An 18372-nucleotide genomic window follows, 5' to 3' on the forward strand; every position below is an offset into this window, starting at 1 on the left:
CTCTCATCTCACATTTCAAATCTTCATCTTCTGCCATAAATAACCAAATAGCATAATAGTATTTTCAAAATAATATCTTCGCTTCTTTTATTCTTTAGCTCTGCACCAAATGATTGCTTATCCTCAATGATTCAAAACTCCATCACAATTCATTATGCTTTCTCTCTACAGTTCAAAGCCATTTTATCTTGCTTTAATCTCTTTTTGCCTAAACTCCCTATCCACATTCATTGCCACCTCATTCACCTTGACACCTCATGTGGTCTTGCTACTCCACTATGTTAATTGTATGAAACTCTCTCTGATCATTTCCATGTATCACTCTGATCGAATTGTGGTCTCAACTCCATACATGCCTGAGTAGACATCCCTGTCTATTCTTGCTAATCACTGACTCTTTTGTTAGCCAAGAATATATCTACCTCTGCCTTGAAAGTATTCAATGACTTCAGCTCCACCATTCTCTGAGGAAGAGAGTTCCAAACATTCACAAACTTCTAAGGGAAAATAATTCCTTCACAGTTTCACCTGAAAGTGGACAGCCTTTATTTTTAAACTGTGCTGATTTCTTTCCTTGCTGAAGCTCAACAGGACAGCAGGTGCAATGGAATGTGACCAACGGCAAATAATACTCCAAGGTACACACCATTCCAACTTGGGGACTACATTATTGTTCTTTTGTGCCCTCCTTACCATTATCTGAAGCACATGGGTTACAGGGGTTGAAAAAAAGTGGCTCACTACCATCGTTTCAAGGGCAAATTGGGGACTGGACAATAAATTCCAGCCTTCTCAGAGACCTAAAAATAGATAGAAATCTATGCCTACCTCTCTCTCAATTTACTGTCTGAATTCTTTCAAGCAAACTTCTGACTCCCCTCAGTATTAAAAGGTATGATTCGAAATAATGAATAATATTCTTTGTGAGGTGAAAGAGATTGCACGATCACTTATTCTCTTCCAAGTGGTCCTCGCAGCTTTGAACATGTACAACTACTATTTTTTTCCAACTCAATTTCTATGTTGGCTTGCTGAATTGGTTTCTGCTTCAATCCCTCCTGTACTTTACCCATCATTATAAGATGCACAACCATAACAATCATGAAATTTGACAATTTAAACGTAAGTTGCAGTATCTGATTCTCTTATTTCTAACTGCTTTTAAATAAAAAGATCTTTCTGACAATATTTAGTTCTGAGCTTGTCTTACTTAGAAAATAAATACTGGCATTGCATAATTAGTCTTACCACATCTACTCCAATTCGTTTCTCCAACAAAACTCTGAACAAATTGGCTGTGATTTTATTGTCCTTGAGTCCTTGGCCAAGACCACGGTTATCATCTTGCATTAGTCTGCGATCCAATATAACCTCCAGCTGACCTGTTAAGTAAATTGCATGTTTTAATTTACCATTAGTTGTAATCTTATCATGGATTCTAATAAAACTAATGTATTTAATAACTCTTTGGACATCAAGAGGCTAAAACATATTAATTACTTTGCTCAAATTGTGTTAAATAAAATGTGAAAGTTGGCATAAAAGATGGAATTTAATGAACTGTGTATACTGAATTCTTTAATCATTAACTCTGCAAATTTTTCCAAGTGGATTATTGAAGTAATAGCTACAATGCAGATAGCACTATACATTCACAATATTTACATCTGTCTGAATGAAAACATGCTGAGTCAACCTCAATCCCGACTCTATTCTCCCCAACCACAAAAATGATATGTTGAACAGACAAACATATCATAGAAGATGGCTTTCCTGTTTGATAAAGTTGCAACCAATAGGCCCTGGACCAGAGGCCAGTATGCAAGTTTCCATTACATTCTAACTGCCGGCGCCTGGCAATCTAGGAATAGTTTGAAACAGTTCTCCCAATTAGGAATCCATCAATAAACTGAATTTCACATTCCAGCACCCACGTCTACCATACTTGAGGTTCATTCTCCAATCCATCAAATAGATAGTTTATTCCTCCACAGAAACACTACAGCAAAACATCTCCCCTGTGGTGTCAAAACCTAGCAGCCAAGCAGTTTTGTTCGTAAAATTGCATTTTGTTTTATTCACTGAACAATGCTATGCAAAATGTCCCAGAATTCTAAATAAATTATTTCAACATTACATTGGCCACGTCCAATGAAGTAAAGTGCACCATCCATTTGTGGTAACTTCACCTAAATGAGTGAAAAATGGTCCATCACACATTTCCTTCTGTTTGCACCCATGAAATATTGAATTCCTAATTCAGCACCAGATCCATGTTCAGAAGTTGGTACAGGGATCTTTCAGGACATGACAAAAAATATTTGTGCACATCTTACAAATGTCTGTTCTACATTGGCCCTATCATTCACTTTTTTAAATAAAAAACTTAATAGTTGCTATTTCTTGCACTCCAGCAGTTCATTTAAGCCTTGCAAGTTTCAAATCCATAGTTCAGCAAATAACTTATTTTCTGTTACTTAAACTGTGGAGGCCAGTTACTGCATTCACAATAGTCTTCTAGTATATTTTAATATAAACTGAAAATCATTTATTCAATAATGAAATCATGAACTATATTACAGCCTGTTCTGATATAATGCAGTAGTTGCAGTCATATGTGACCTTGTGTTATAGGAAATCACACAATAGAAATAATAGGGCCTATGAGGAAAACAGGGTTGGGGCGAACCACCAAAAATATCAGTAAAAATAGTAGTTAATCTAACACAAACGATAGCACAGTCTAAGTAAATGTTAAAATCATATATTTTCATGAAATAATACAATAAATTTAACATTTTAAGTGGTTTCGAGTTTGCTGAATTAAAGTACTGTAATAAGACAGGGGTTGAGGGTTATCAGTAGCATCATCATTAATTTCAGGTGTAGTTCTGGGTACAGGGTTACAACAAAAGAAAATATTTAGTCCAGAAGTGGATGGCCGCGGGATTGTCCTCAGACTGTTCCTTGGGGGTTGGCTTAAAATAGACATCTAGTTTCTGCTGCTTTGCCATCCTTCTCCTTTCATGAAGAAGCTGCTCATAAGGTGCCAGATAAAACTTTATGCCATGAACTGCTATCCTGCTGCACTCTGTATTGTAGTCATTGCTTTCCAAAAGCCGCAACTGCTTCTCAACTACCCCTAGGATAGAAGTGGAAAGTTTTCGTGATGCTGGATCCTGGACTACTTCATCTTCACCTAGACTTTTAACTTCCCACGTAGCAAAAAGTTGCTGTAGATCAGTTTCCACTTCTTCAAATCCAACTTGCTTTGCAAGAGTGACACAATGTTCTTTCATTGCTGGAAGCTCCTCCGACAGTTCAATGCCTTTAAAATCATGAAGAACATTTGGTAGAAGCTTCCATCAAACTGCATGCAAGCAGTGCTTACTGACATCACCTCAGGCCTAGACAATGATAGCAATAGCATTCTTAATGTTAAAACTCTTCCAATATTGAAGAACACTGTCCTCAGTATCCCCCTAAGCAGCTGCAATCAGCTTCCCGAATATACGCCTTAAATAATAAGCTTTAAAAGCTATTATTGCTAGTCAGTGGGTTGAATGAAAGAGACTGTTGTTTGAAGGTAGAAATAGCATTTTGATGTTTTCAGAAAGCTCACCAATGGTGGGAGGCTGGCTTGGAGCATTGTCCAGAATGAGGAGAATCTTGAAATCCAAATCTTTACTCCTACAATAATTTCTAAAAACATCCTCAAAAAACATCAACAGTAAGGTCAGACAAGATTTGCCCAGTCATCCGACCTCTTTTGCTTGACTTGAAGTAAACACTCAGAGTGGACTTAAGGTAACTGGGGATTGAATCGCATAATAGCCAATAGGATTTGCATTTTAAAAAATCATTCCTCAATTCACCAATCACATTACAGCCAAATCGCACTGACAAAATGCAAGAAACTGACCTGTATTGTAAACAAGACAATTGGAAAGATTTCATTATAAATTCAAACTCTCAGTATTCCTTATATCATAGCAATAATCTCACAAACATCAAAATCCCAGTGAAGATTCACCACTGTCTCCACAGCAAGGTTTCTTACTAAAGCTGGCATAGTGACAACTGATTTCCTTCCAGTGATTTTCTGTGTGTTCACAGTGCTTCTTGTTCGGCTCGTGTCTCTCCAACACATTAAAAATAAACTGCAAATTAACCTCATAATAACATTCATTTCTGAGTAAAAACATTAGTTCCCTAAAGTCAATTCCCAGCAGTCTTGTAAGATGTCTCGTGAAAGAGTTTGATATGCCCCTACATTTTAACGTGCGCAGTTACACTGACTAACTCCCCTGTCTCTGTGTGGCCCAGGTTCACCATTTCTAGGCAACTGATGCAGTTTTTGGGTAAAACACCACTGGCAGCATGATATGGTATGAGTATTCCTTACATGTTAGCCCTTATTAACCACAAAGACTTGGTTCTTATTGACACAGACATCTTGAAGCTTGAACTTCACACTAGTTTAGCTGTGAAATTCCAGGATGGCATACTGTCTTCCTACTGCCAGGGTCAAGTATGTAACTCCTTGCACTACCATAATAAATACAAATACAAATTTCAATTTACTAATTTACAGTTTTACTGGGTTCTGTGCTTACTGACTACACAGAAAAAAGATAAAGTAATTGCAATCAGGTGATGATGATTACTACCTTTAGTGTTGCTCCTACTGTTACGCCTGACAATGAAGGTGAGGAGGGGTAGCTTTATACTGCAACATTACAAATAATTTCATCTGTCTTAAAGGTATGATGCTTGTCTGGTCTGGTCTCTATGCAATGATACAACACCTCCCTCTTCCTTTAAAGAATAGAAACCCTATTCCAACAGACACATGCAAGGATGCACATAGATACCTATATATTGGCTATTCTCAATGTAGTAAGAGAATGTCATGGTCAACATATGAAATAACCAGGTCTAGTCATAAATTCAGAGGTCTGCAGCACAGAAAAAGGTCCTTTAGCCTATCAAGTCTATGTCAGTCAAAAACAACCACCTAAGCATTCTAATCCTATTTTCCAGCACTTGGCCAATACCCTTGTATGACTTGGCATCACAAGTACACATCTAAATACTTCTTATATGTTATAAAGGTTCATGCCTCTACCACCTTTACAAGCATTGAGTTCTCAATTCTCACCACTTTGCAAGTGAAAAACATTTTCCTCACATCTCCTGCAGGATGTTTGAGGTAGGGGTGACCACCGATACTCCTGCTGACTTCATTCGCAGGAATTGCAGTCAGATCCTGCTCCTCACAGAACGAGTTAGGGAACTGGAACTGGAGTTGGATGAACTGAGGATTATTCGAGAGGCTGAGAGGGTGATAGATAGAAGCTACAGGGACATAGTTACGCCAGAGAACAGAGGTAGCTGGGTAACAGTTAGAGGTGGGAAGGGGAGGAAGCAGGCAGTGCTGGGATCCCCTATGGTCGTTCCCATCAACAATAAGTATACCGCTTTGGATACTGTTGGGGGGGACGGCCTAGCAGGAGTAAGCTGCAGTGACCGGGTCTCTGGCACGAGGTCCGGCTCTGAGGCTCAAAAGGGAAAGGGGGAGAGGAGGAGAGCGCTAGTTATAGGAGACTCTTTAGTTAAAGGGACAGACAGGCGGTTCTGTGGACATGGGCGAGACTCTCGGATGGTTTGTTGCCTCCCGGGTGCCAGGGTCCGAGACGTCTCGGACCGTGTCTTCAGAATCCTTAAGGGGGAGGTTGTGCAGCCAGAAGTCGTGGTGCACGTTGGCACCAACGACATAGGTAGGAAGAGGGGTGGGGAGGTCATTCAGGAGCTCAGGGAGTTAGGCTGGAAGCTAAAAGCTAGGACGGACAGAGTCGCCATCTCTGGGTTGTTGCCGGTGCCACGTGACAGTGAGGCAAGGAATAGGGAGAGAGTGCAGTTGAACACGTGGCTGCAAGGATGGTGTAGGAGGGAGGGCTTCAAGTATTTGGACAATTGGACTGCATTCTGGGGAAGGTGGAACCTGTACAAACAGGACGGGTTGCACCTGAACCAGAAGGGCACCAATATCCTGGGAGGTAGGTTTGCTAGCACTCTTCGGGGGGGTTTAAACTAATTTGGCAGGGGGATGGGATCCGGACTTGTAGTCCAGCAAGTAGGCTAGCTGTTTGTCAGGATGTCCAAGAATGTAGGGAGGCTGTGGAGAAGGTAGCACTGACAGGAAGTACTTGAGGACACAGAGATGGGCTCAAGTGTGTATACTTCAATGCAAGGAGTATCAGAAATAAGGTGGGTGAACTTAAGGCGTGGATTGGTACCTGGGACTACGATGTTGTGGCCATCACGGAAACGTGGATAGAAGAGGGACAGGAATGGTTGTTGGAGGTTCCTGGTTACAGATGTTTCAGTAAGATTAGGGAGGGTGGTAAAAAAGGAGGGGGGGTGGCTTGGTAATTAGAAATGGTATAACGACTGCAGGAAGGCAGTTCGAGGGGGATCTGCCTTTGGAGGTAGTATGGGCTGAAGTCAGAAATAGGAAAGGGGCAGTCACCTTGTTGGGTCTTTACTATAGGCCCCCCAATAGCAGCAGAGATGTGGAGAAACAGATTGGGAAACAGATTTTGGAAAGGTGCAGAAGCCACAGGGAAGCCAAGGGGGCACAGCTTTAAATTAAGGGGGGGTAGGTATAGGACAGATGTTAGGGGTAGGTTCTTTACTCAGCGAGTCGTGAGTTCATGGAATGCCCTGCCAGTAGCAGTGGTGGACTCTCCCTCATTATGGGCATTTAAGCGGACATTGGATAGGCATATGGAGGATAGTGGGCTAGTGTAGGTTAGGTGGGCTTGGATTGGCGCAACATCGAGGGCCGAAGGGCCTGTACTGCGCTGTATTCTTCTATGTTCTATGTTTTAGTAGTCACGGGTGATTTCAACTTCCCAAACATTGATTGGAAGCTCTTTAGATCAAGTAGATTGGATGGGGCGGTGTTTGTGCAGTGAGTACAGGAAGCTTTTCTAACTCAGTATGTAGATTGCCCGACCAGAGGGGAGGCAATATTGGATTTGGTACTTGGTAACGAACCGGGACAAGTAATGGGCTTGTCAGTGGGTGAACATTTTGGTGATGGTGACCACAATTCTGTGACTTTCACCTTGGTTATGGAGAGAGATAGGTGCGTGCAACAGGGTAGGTTTTACAATTGGGGGAAGGGTAAATACGATGCTGTAAGACAGGATCTGAGGAGCATAAGCTGGGAGCATAGGCTGTCAGGGAAGGATGCCGTGGAAATGTGGAACTTTTTCAAGGAACAGATACGACGTGTCCTTGATATGTATGTACCTGTCAGGCAGGAAAGAGATGGTCGTGTGAGGGAGCCTTGGTTGACGAGGGAGGTTGAATGTCTTGTAAAGAGGAAGAAGGGGGCTTACATAAGGTTGAGGAAACAAGGTTCAGACAGAGCATTGGAGGGATACAGGATTGCCAGAAGGGAGCAGAAGAAAGGGATTAGGAGAGCTAAGAGAGGGCATGAAAAATCTTTGGCGGATAGGATCAAGGATAACCCCAAGGCATTTTATGCGTATGTGAGAAACATGAGAATGACGAGAACGAGGGTAGGTCCGATCAAGGACAGTAGTGGGAGACTGTGTATTGAGTCGGAAGAGATAAGTGAGGTCTTGAATGAGTACTTTTCTTCAGTATTTACAAACGAGAGGGACCGTATTGTTGAAGAGGAGAGTGTGAGATAGACTGGTAAGCTAGAGGAGATACTTGTTAGGAAGGAAGATGTGTTGGACATTTTGAATAACTTGAGGATAGACAAGTCCCCCGGGCCTGACGGGATATATCCTAGGATTATGTGGGAAGCAAGAGAGGAAATTGCAGAGCCGTTGGCAATGATCTTTTCGTCTTCACTGTCAACAGGGGTGGTACCTGGGGACTGGAGAGTGGCGAATGTTGTGCCCCTGTTCAAAAATGGGAATAGGGATAACCCCGGGAATTACAGGCCAGTTAGTCTTACTTCGGTGGTAGGCAAAGTAATGGAAAGGGTACTGAGGGATAGGATTTATCTGGAAAGACACTGCTTGATTAGGGACAGCCAGCACGGATTTGTGAAGGGTAGGTCTTGCCTTACAAGTCTTATTGAACTCTTTGAGGAGGTGACCAAGCATGTGGATGAGGGTAGAGCAGTGGATGTAGTATACATGGATTTTAGTAAGGCATTTGATAAGGTTCCCCATGGTAGGCTTATGCGGAAAGTCAGGAGGCATGGGATAGTGGGAAATTTGGCCAGTTGGATAGAAAACTGGCGAACCGGTCGAAGTCAGAGAGTGGTGGTAGATGGTAAATATTCAGACTGGAGCCCAGTAACAAGTGGAGTTCCGCAGGGATCAGTTCTGGGTCCTCTGCTGTTTGTAATTTTTATTAATGACTTGGAAGAGGGAGTCGAAGGGTGGGTCAGTAAATTTGCAGATGATACGAAGATTGGTGGAGTTGTGGATAGTGAGGAGGGCTGTTGTCGGCTGCAAAGGGACTTAGATATGATGCAGAGCTGGGCTGAGGAGTGGCAGATGGAGTTCAACCCTGCCAAGTGTGAGGTTGTCCATTTTGGAAGGACAAATAAGAATGCGGAATACAGGGTTAACGGTAGGGTTCTTAGTAAGGTGGAGGAGCAGAGGGATCTTGGGGTCTATGTTCATAGATCTTTGAAAGTTGTCACTCAGGTGGATAGAGCTTGTAAGAAGGCCTATGGTGTATTAGCGTTCATTAGCAGAGGGATTGAATTCAAGAGTCGTGAAGTGATGTTACAGCTGTACAGGACTTTGGTGAGGCCACATTTGGAGTACTGTGTGCAGTTCTGGTCGCCTCACTTTAGGAAAGATGTGGAAGCTATGGAGGGGGTGCAGAGAAGATTTACCAGGATGTTGCCTGGAATGGAGAATAGGTTGTACGAGGATAGGTTGAGCGTGCTAGGCCTTTTCTCATTGGAACGGAGAAGGATGAGGGGTGACTTGATAGAGGTGTATAAGATGATCAGGGGAATAGATAGAGTAGACAATCAGAAACTTTTTCCCCGGGTACAACAGAGTGTTACAAGGGGACATAAATTTAAGGTGAAGGGTGGAAGGTATAGGGGAGATGTCAGGGGTAGGTTCTTTACCCAGAGAGTGGTGGGGGCATGGAATGCACTGCCTGTGGGAGAGGCAGAGTCAGAATCATTGGCGAACTTTAAGTGGCAATTGGATAGGTACATGGATGGGTGCTTAAGCTAGGACAAATGTTTGGCACAGCATCGTGGGCCGAAGAGCCTGTTCTGTGCTGTATTGTTCTATGTTCTATCTCCCCGAATATCCTGCCCCTTATGTATTCCCTCTGGATACTGACCCCTCCACCACAGAAATGTTCACTCCTGTTTAACCCTGTCTACGCCCCTTATAATTTTACACATCTTAATCATGTCTCCCCCCCTCCTCAGTCTCCGCTGCTCCAAGGAAAATAACCTCAGTCTATCCAATTTCCATTATAACAAAAATTCTCCAGCCTCTACATCTTCTCCAGGTATCACATTGCTCCTCTAATATGGATTCTGGAACTTCACACTATTTAGCTGTGGCCTAACCAAAGTCTTGTCTAGTTCCAACAGAATCTCCCTGCTTTTAAACTCTAAACCTCAGCTAATATGTCTTCCTAATCACTTGAGCTATCTATTCTACTATCATAAGTGATCGGCATACATGCACATAGATGTAGGCCATTTAGCCCTTGGAGACTGGCAGGACTACAGTAGTAGGGGATTCAATTATAAGGGGAAAAGCAGGAATTTCTGTGGCCTGAAATTCCAGGATGGCATGCTGCTTTCCTACTGCCAGGGTCAAGGATGTAACTGGATGGCTGCATGGCATTCTGAAGAGGAGGGAAAACAGCATGGCATATTGTTACCAATGACATAGATAGGAAAAGGGTCTTCAAAGCAGAATTTAGGGAGCTAGGAAGTAGATTAAAGAACATGATCCAAAAGATAGTCATCCTTGAATTACTTCCAGTGCCTTCTGCAAGTGAGAATAGGAGGTTAATCCAGATGAATGTATGGTCAGACAGATGGTGCAGAAAGGCAGGGCTTAAATTTCTGGGACTTCGGATCTGTTTTTCTGGATGGTTGGACCTGTACAAGGCAGATGGGTTGCACCTGAACTGGAATAGGACCAGCAATCTTATGGGTAGATTTGCCAGTGTTGTTGGGGAGGGTTTAAACTAACTTAGCAGCTGGGTGGGTTCCAGACAATGCTCAACAGGGGAACATGAATTGCCAAGACTAGAAGTAAAAACAAGTCAGCCAGGAAGACATTATAGACCACTTAAGGCATAAGGGGGTATGACAAAGTCAGATGATATTTACATTAATGCAAGAAATATGACAAACAAGGCAGACGAATTAAGGGCACAAATTAAAACATGGGCTATGATACCATTGCTGTCACTGAGACATGGTTAAGAGGGGGGCAGAATTGGTGGCTCAATATTCCAGATTACAGGGTCTAAAGGTGAAACAGGGAAGTTGGCAAATGACAGGGAACTATCGCAACTTATAATCAGGATCAGTTACATCAATAAGGAGGCATGACATTTTAGAAGACCCCTCAAATGAAGCTATAAAGGTAGAACTTATAAATCAAAATGGAGCAATCACATTGCTGGAGACATACCACAGGTTACCTAACAGCATTGCTGGGGACATACCACAGGTTACCTAACAGTCTAAGAGAAACAGAATAGCAGATTTCAGGGAAGTGTAAAAACAGTACGGTAGTGATATGATGGGACTTCAATTTCTCCAACTTGAACTGTGGTAGTCATTATGTTAAAGGCTTCGAGGGAGCTCAATTCTTAAAATGCATCCAGGAATGCTTTTTTTAAGCCAGTACATAGAAGGCCATACAAGACAGGGGTGGTCCTGCACTTAATTTTAAGAAACAAAGCTGGGCAAGTATCAGTGGGAGAGCTGTTTTGCAGACAGTGATCCCAATAGATTCAAAACTGTTATGGAAAAGGAAATCAAAGCTCTCAACTGAGAGTTGGCTGATTTTAATAAGATCAGATATGATTTAGAGTCATAGAGATGCACAGCACTGAAACTGATTCTACGGTCCAACTCATCCATGCCAAACACATATCCTAAATTGAACTAGTCCCATTTAGCATTTTGCCCATATCCCTCACAAGTCTTTCCTATTCATATACCCAGCCAAATGCCTCTTAAATGTTATAATTGTATCAGCATCCACCACTTCCTCTGGTAGCTCATTCCATACATAGACCATTCCCTGCTTGCACAAGTTGCCCCTTAGGTCCTTTTTAAATCTTTTCCTTCTCAGCTTAAATCTGACCTCTGGTTTTGGACTCCACCACCCCAGGGAAAAGACCTTGTTTATTTACCCTATCCATGCCCCTCATGATTTTATAAACCTCTATAAGGTCATCCCTCAACCTCTGATGCTCCAGGGAAAATAACCCCAGTCTATTCAGTCTGTACCTATTGCTCAAAACCTCCAACCCTGGCAACTTCTTGTAAATCTTTTCTGAATCCTTTCTTAAACATATTCCTTGAGTAGGAAGACCAGAATTGCACACAGTATTCCAAAACTGGCCTAACCAATACACTGGACATTCACACCATGACCTCCCAACTCCTATACTCAATGCACTGCCAAATAAAGGCAAGCATAACAAACGCCTACTTCACTATTCTATTTACCTGTGACTCCAATTTCAAGGAACTATGAACATGCACTCAGAGGTCTTTTTGTTCAGCAACACTCCCCAGGACTTTACTATTAAATGTATAAGGCATGCCATGATTTGCCTTTCCAAAATACAGCACCTCAGATTTATCTAAATTAAACTTCATCTGTCATTCCTCAGCCTATTGGCCCATCAGATCAAGATCCTGTTGTACTCTGAGGTAACCTTCTTTGTTGTCCTTTACGCCTCCAATTTTGGTGTCATCTGCAAAATTATTAACTATACCTTCTAAGTTCACATCCAAATCATTTATATAAATGACAAAAAGCTCTGGACCCAGCACCGATCCTTGTGGTCACAGACTTCCAGTCTGAAAAGCAATCCTCCACCACCCACCCTCTGTATCCTACCTTCTAGCCAGTTCTGTATCCAAACGGCTAGTTCTCCCTATATTCCATGTAATCTAACCTTGCTACCATGAGGAACCTTGTGGAATGCCTCACTGAGATCCATATAGATCATATCCACTAATCTGCATTCATCAATCCTCTTCGTTACTTCTTCAAAAAAACTCAAGTTAATGAGACACTATTTCCCATGCAAAAGCCATGTTGACTATCCCTAATCAGTACCTGCCCTTCCAAATACATGTAAATCCTGTCCCTCGGGATTCCCTCCAACAACTTGCCAATGTCAGGCTCACTGGTCTTTAGTTCCCTGGCTTTCCAGTACCACCTTTCCTAAATAGTGGCATCACGTTAGCCAACGTCCAGTCTTCCGGAACCTCACCTGTGGCTATCGATGATACAAAATCTCAGCAAGGGGCCTAGCAATCACTTCCCTAGATTCCCATAGAGTTCTAAGGTACACTTGATCAAGTCCTGGGTATTTATCCACCTTTATGCATTTTAGGACGTCTAGCATTTCCCCTTCTGTAATATGGACATTTTTCAAGAGTTGCTATTTATTTTCTCATGTTCTATATCCTACATATCCTTCTCCACAGTAAACACTGGTGCAAAATACTTGTTGAGTATCTCCCTCATGTCCTGCAGTTCCACACATAGGTGGCCTTGCAGATTTTCTACAGGCCCTATTCTCTCCCTTGTACATTTTTATAAGAGTAACTATCCCTTTGGATTCTCCTTAACCCTATTTGCCAAGGCTATCTCATGTCCCCCTTTTGCCCTCCTGATTTCCCTCTTAGGTCTATATTCCTACAGCCTTTATACTCTTCTAAGGATACACTCGATCTCTTCTGGCTATACCTGCCATATGCTTCCTTCTTTTTCTTGACCAAAACCTCAATATCTCTAGTCATCCAGCATTCCCTACACCTGCCAGCCTTGTCTTTCGTCCTAACAGGGACCTACTGTCTCTGGACTCTCAGCCACAGTGGGAGCAGAAAAACTGTCTCAGAACACTGGGATGCATTCAAGCAGGTCTAACAGCGTGTACAGGGCAAACATATTCCAATAAAGAAAAAGAGTGGAGCAATCAAATCCCACTCATCCAAGATATCAAAGGAGAAATAGTATTGGATTAAGAGAAAAAGGGAGGCTTATGGCAGATACCAAGGGCTTAAAACAACAAAAGGCCTGGAGAAGTATAGCATGTGCAGGAGGTAATTTAAAAGGGAGATTAGGAAAGCTAAAAGTAAATAAGAAAGGATACTGGCAGGTTATAAAAAAGAAAAATCCTAAATAATTTTACAGGTACATTAAGGGAAAAAGGAAAATGAGGCAAAAAGTAGGGCACATTAAGGATCACAATGGTAATTTGTACATGGAGCCAGAGGATGTGTGAAGGATTCTAAATGAATATTTTGGGTTACATACTCACTAGTGAGATTAAAGATATGGGTATAGAAATCATGAAGAGATCTGTGATGTGACAAAAGAAACTAACATGGACAGAGATGAGGTCTGATAGGCTTAAAAGTTGATAACGCTTCACAGCCAGATGAAATGTATCCTAGGTTGTTGAGTAAAACAAGGGAGTAAATAGCAGTGATGCTTGCAAAAATTTTCATTTTCTCAGGTTACAGGAGAGATGCCAGAGGACTGGAGGGCAATCAATGTGGCACTACTATTCAAAGGAAGCAAGGGATAAACCAGGAAACTACTGGTCAGTCTACCCTCAGTGGTAGAGAAACACGGAAGCAATTTTGAGGGGTAGAATTAATTTGCACTTGGAGAGGCAGAGATTAAATAAGAACTGGCAGCATGGGTTTTGTTAAGGGTAGGTCATGTCTAACCAACATGATTGAACGTTTCAAATTGGTGACCAGATGTGTAGATGAGGTAATTGCTTTTGATGTAGTCTACATGGACTTCAGCAAGACTTCTGATAAGATGTGCATGGGAGACTGATAGCAAACGTGAAAGCCCATGGGATCCAACTAGATTTGGCTAATTGGATTCACAAATGGTTGAGTAGTAGGAAGTGTAGGGTGATAGTTGAGGGGTGCTTTTCTGACTGGAAGTCTGTGCTCAGTGGGGTCACACAGAAGTCAGTGTTGGGACCATTGCTGTTTGTAATTTATCGGAGAGTTGATCAGTAAGACAATTTAAAATTTTGGAGTGGTAAATAATGAGGATTACTTTAGACTACAGGAAAAGACAGATGAGCTGGTCAGATGGGCTAAGCAATGGCAATTAGAATTCAATTCAGGTAAATGTGAAGTGAACAGGACAAACAAGATAAGGGAATACATGATGAATGGTTGAATCCTGGTAGGCACCAAAGATCATAGAGACCATGATGTGCATGTACACTGACTCCTTAAGGTATCAGGACAGATGGATAAAATGGTTAAGGTGGCACATTATAAACTATATGCCTCGACTAATAAAGGTAAATATAAAATGTTGGTTAGGCCATAGCTGGAATACTGCTGGCAATTCTGAAATCCACATTATAGGAGAGATGTGATAGCCCTTGAGAGGGTGCAAAGGAGATTTACCAGCATGGTGCCCGGGCTGGACAGTTTTAGTTGTGAAGAGAGATTGCACAGACTTTGTTGTTTTCCTTATAGCAGAAGCGATTGAGAGATGGCATGATTGAGATATATAAAATTAAGAGGGGTATAGATATGGTTGACAAGAAAGAATGTTTCCCCTTGATGAAGAAATAAATGACCAGGGGGCATAAATTTAAGGAAGGCGCTGAAGGTTTAGAGGGGATGTGAAGAAAAATCTTTTAGCCAGAGGTGCCTGCAAGGATGGTAGAGACAGAAACCCTCATAACATTTAATAAGTATTTAGATGTGCACTTGCAATGTCAAGGCATACAAGGCCATGGGACAAGTGCTAGTAAATGGAATCAGAATAGTTAATTGCTGTTTTGACTAGTGCAGGCATGATGGGCTGAAAGGCCATTGTTTCTGTTCTGTAGGTCTCTATGACTTGATGCTATCTCATCCTTGAATATGTTTAACAATCAACCTCGACAGACCTCTTCCAAACCTACAACCATTCCCTTCTAGAACGGCAAGGGTAACAGATATATAGGAACATCACTACCTGCTAGTTCCCTCTAAGCCACATACGATCCTGACGTGGACACATAATACCTTCAGTGTTGCAAAATCAAAATCATGGACTTCTGTCCCTATCAGTACTATGGGTGTATCTACATTAAGTGGCAACTTACTTCTAACTTCTCAAAGGCAATTAGCATGGACAATAAATGCTGGCCCAGCCAGTGTACCCCAATACCCTGAATGAATTATTTAAAAATCCAAACAATAGTTAACATTTCCACCTTATCTTTTCATAACCTTGAACATCTCTAACAAACGCTCAATCAATCTCTTTTACTCCAAGGAGAACACCCCCACCATTTCTAATCTAACCTTGTAACAAAAACATCCATCCCTAAAACCATTCTGGTACATGTCCTGTGAAACTTCACAATGGCCTTTGCATCTTTCCTAAAATGTAGTAACCAAAGTTGGGCACAATATGATATTTGGGCCCTAACTAGAGTTTAATTTAGGTTGAACATAACTTCCCTGATCTTGTACTCTATTTATGAAGCCCAATATTTCATTTGCTTTGCCAACCGCTCTCCCAATATGTTCTGCCACCTTCAAAGATCAATACACATAATCTCCTAGGTCTCTGTGTTCCTGCACACCCATGAGCATCCAAGTAATTCAGAAATAGCATAAACAGCAGTACTCCTAACACTGACTTGGGAAGTGCCGGTGTCTACCGTACATCAGCTAGACAAAAAAAAAGAATCATTTGTCATGATGCCCTCCTTTCTAATTTATTTTTCAATTGCTCACTGGCTTTTCTATTCACGAAGCCATGGTTCCTGCCTTTTATGAGCTACTTTGTGAAATTTTTTCTTAAAATCCAAACAGATAGCATCCAGTGCATTCTTTGCATCAGCACTCTCTTTTATTTCTTCACAAAGACCAGGTGATTTAACTACTCTATGCATAGTCAGCCTTTTCACTACCTCCTCCTCCTCAATCTTCACATTGTTCCTTGATAAAATATTGGTGATAGTGGATGTACAGTACATCTTAATTAGTAAACAACAATGTAAAAAACTCACTAACCATTCTAGTCCTGACTTGCAGCTCTAAATATGCATCACATTCTTTTTCCTAATAGGACACCCTCTACCTTGTAGTATCCATTCGCTATTTACATGCATAGTAGATTTTTCATTGCCTTTTATTTTGACAACCATTTTATTCTCATGACATCTTTTTGGTAGTCTTAGATTCCTCTTTACCACCCCTCACAACCCGATCAACTTGGTTTCCACTTGAACTCATTTGCTTGCATCACAACCCCCCCCATCCCGGGAAGCAAGGGTCTGGGGCACATTGAAAATGGTAGAAAGACCCTGAATCCAGAGGACCTGCCCCATATCTGCAGAATCCTTTTGCGGGGCGGGGGGAGGGGGGTGCAAACAGGTGTAAGAGAGATGGGATTTGATGGATTCCAACCTTGGTCAGAAGGTGCAAGAATAATTCCATCACCTACAAGTCAATTAATTGAACATAGGCAATACGAAAACTTTCAGAAATACTCCATGAGACAAAATAAACTGTTATGCAGACAGATTTGGACTAATGAAGGAAAACCTGTGCAGATCTGTCAAGGGCAAATCTTGTTTAACGGATCTGCTCGAGTTTTCTGATAGGATAACTGGGAGGGCTGCAGAGGTTAATCCAGTTGATGGACTTACGAAACACTTCTGTCAAAAGTACCATGTAACAAGCTTGTCAGCAAAATTAGAGCCCATAGAACAAAAAGAACAATAACTGTAAGGATACAAAGTTGGCCGAGTCATCAGTGATAAAAAGGGGTAATGCTCCATTTTATGTCAGGTCAAGTGTTTATAGTCAGAATCTCCAGGGATTGGCATTGAAACTTAAGTTTCTTGATATGTATTAGTGACTTAGTCTTGGGTACATACCATAAGAACAAGAGTAAGCTAATCAGTCCATTGCGCTGCTCAACCAATCAATAGGATCATCCCTTATCAGCCATTCCCCATATCACTTTCCTGCATTTTCCTCATAACCCTTGATTTCGCTACACTCTCAGTCTTAAATATACAGAAGGACGTCGCTTCTCATTGCTCTCTGTGGCAAGGAATTCCAAATACTCAATTCTCTGAGAGAAGAAATTCCTCCTCACAACAGTCTTAAATTGGTGTCCCTTTAGTCTGAGACTTTGCCCTCTGGTCCTGGACCCTTCCATGAGTTGCCACATGAAACTCTCAGCATCAACCCTATCAAGTCCCTTAGAAATCTTTTATGTTTCAAGTAGATCACCTCTCATTCTCCTAAATTCCAGTGAGTTGAGTTCAACCTGTTTAGGCCTTTGTTCCTACCAGGATCATCCTAGTGAACCTCTGAACCATGTCCAATGAAATGGCAGCTTTCCTTAAATAAGAGGACCAAAACTGCTCACAGTACTCCAGATGTGGACACATCAGCACCTTGCACAGTCAGAGTGGAACTTCCCTACTTTTATATTGCAAACCCCTTGCAAACATTCCACTAGCCTTCCTGATGACTTGTTGCACTGTGTGTTAGCTATCTGTGCTTCATGCGTAAGTACCCCCCCCCCCCCAAGTCCCTTTATGTTGCAGCTTTCTGTTACTTCTTTCCACTGAAATATTCTGATCATTTTCTTGTTCTCCCTTACAAAATAAACAGAGCAGAGATTTAAAAAAAAACTCCCAATGACATAAAACGTGAAAATATCCTAAACTGTAGGAGGAGAGATATGAAGTTAACAGCACTTAGGTAGACTGTTGGAAAGGGGTATAAGTGGCAGATGAAATTCAGTGCAGCTATGTGATGTGAGTCATTTTGGAATGATGAGGAAAGAATTATAAATAAACATACCACTCTTTAGACTTGCAACTCCCAAAGACTGAGCTGAGTGCAAGGTCAAGCGAACATCATTGTCTTGAATATATGCTGTTGTCGTCAGAGGATAAAAATTAGCTTGAAGGGGCAATTTGCTTAACGTCTGTCTTGGCTGGATCTGGAATCATAAGGTGAACTCAGTTAGTATTAAGTACTTTTTGAAAAAATCACTTCATACTTTAAATGAATAATTTATTAGAAATAAGTGCCTGAAGAGATTGTTTTGCAGAAAAAAATTCAAGGACAAA

At 41.6% G+C, this 18372-nt stretch overlaps 1 protein-coding gene across 1 annotated transcript in view; it reads right to left on the minus strand.

Moving 5' to 3' along the window:
• The window catches only part of man2a1 (mannosidase, alpha, class 2A, member 1), a 246509-nt gene that overhangs the window by 34925 nt on the left and 193212 nt on the right, over positions 1-18372 (minus strand). The window contains exons 18-19 of the mRNA XM_043710422.2: positions 18101-18242; positions 1249-1382 (exon numbers count right to left, since the gene is read on the minus strand). Coding sequence (XP_043566357.2) covers positions 1249-1382; positions 18101-18242 — 276 coding nt within the window. The remainder of the gene's footprint in view (positions 1-1248; positions 1383-18100; positions 18243-18372) is intronic.

This window comes from Chiloscyllium plagiosum, unplaced genomic scaffold (assembly GCF_037043375.1).
Source record: "Chiloscyllium plagiosum isolate Xiang-an unplaced genomic scaffold, Cpla_swu_hap1 HiC_scaffold_2, whole genome shotgun sequence".
NCBI classification, from domain to species: Eukaryota; Metazoa; Chordata; class Chondrichthyes; order Orectolobiformes; family Hemiscylliidae; genus Chiloscyllium; species Chiloscyllium plagiosum.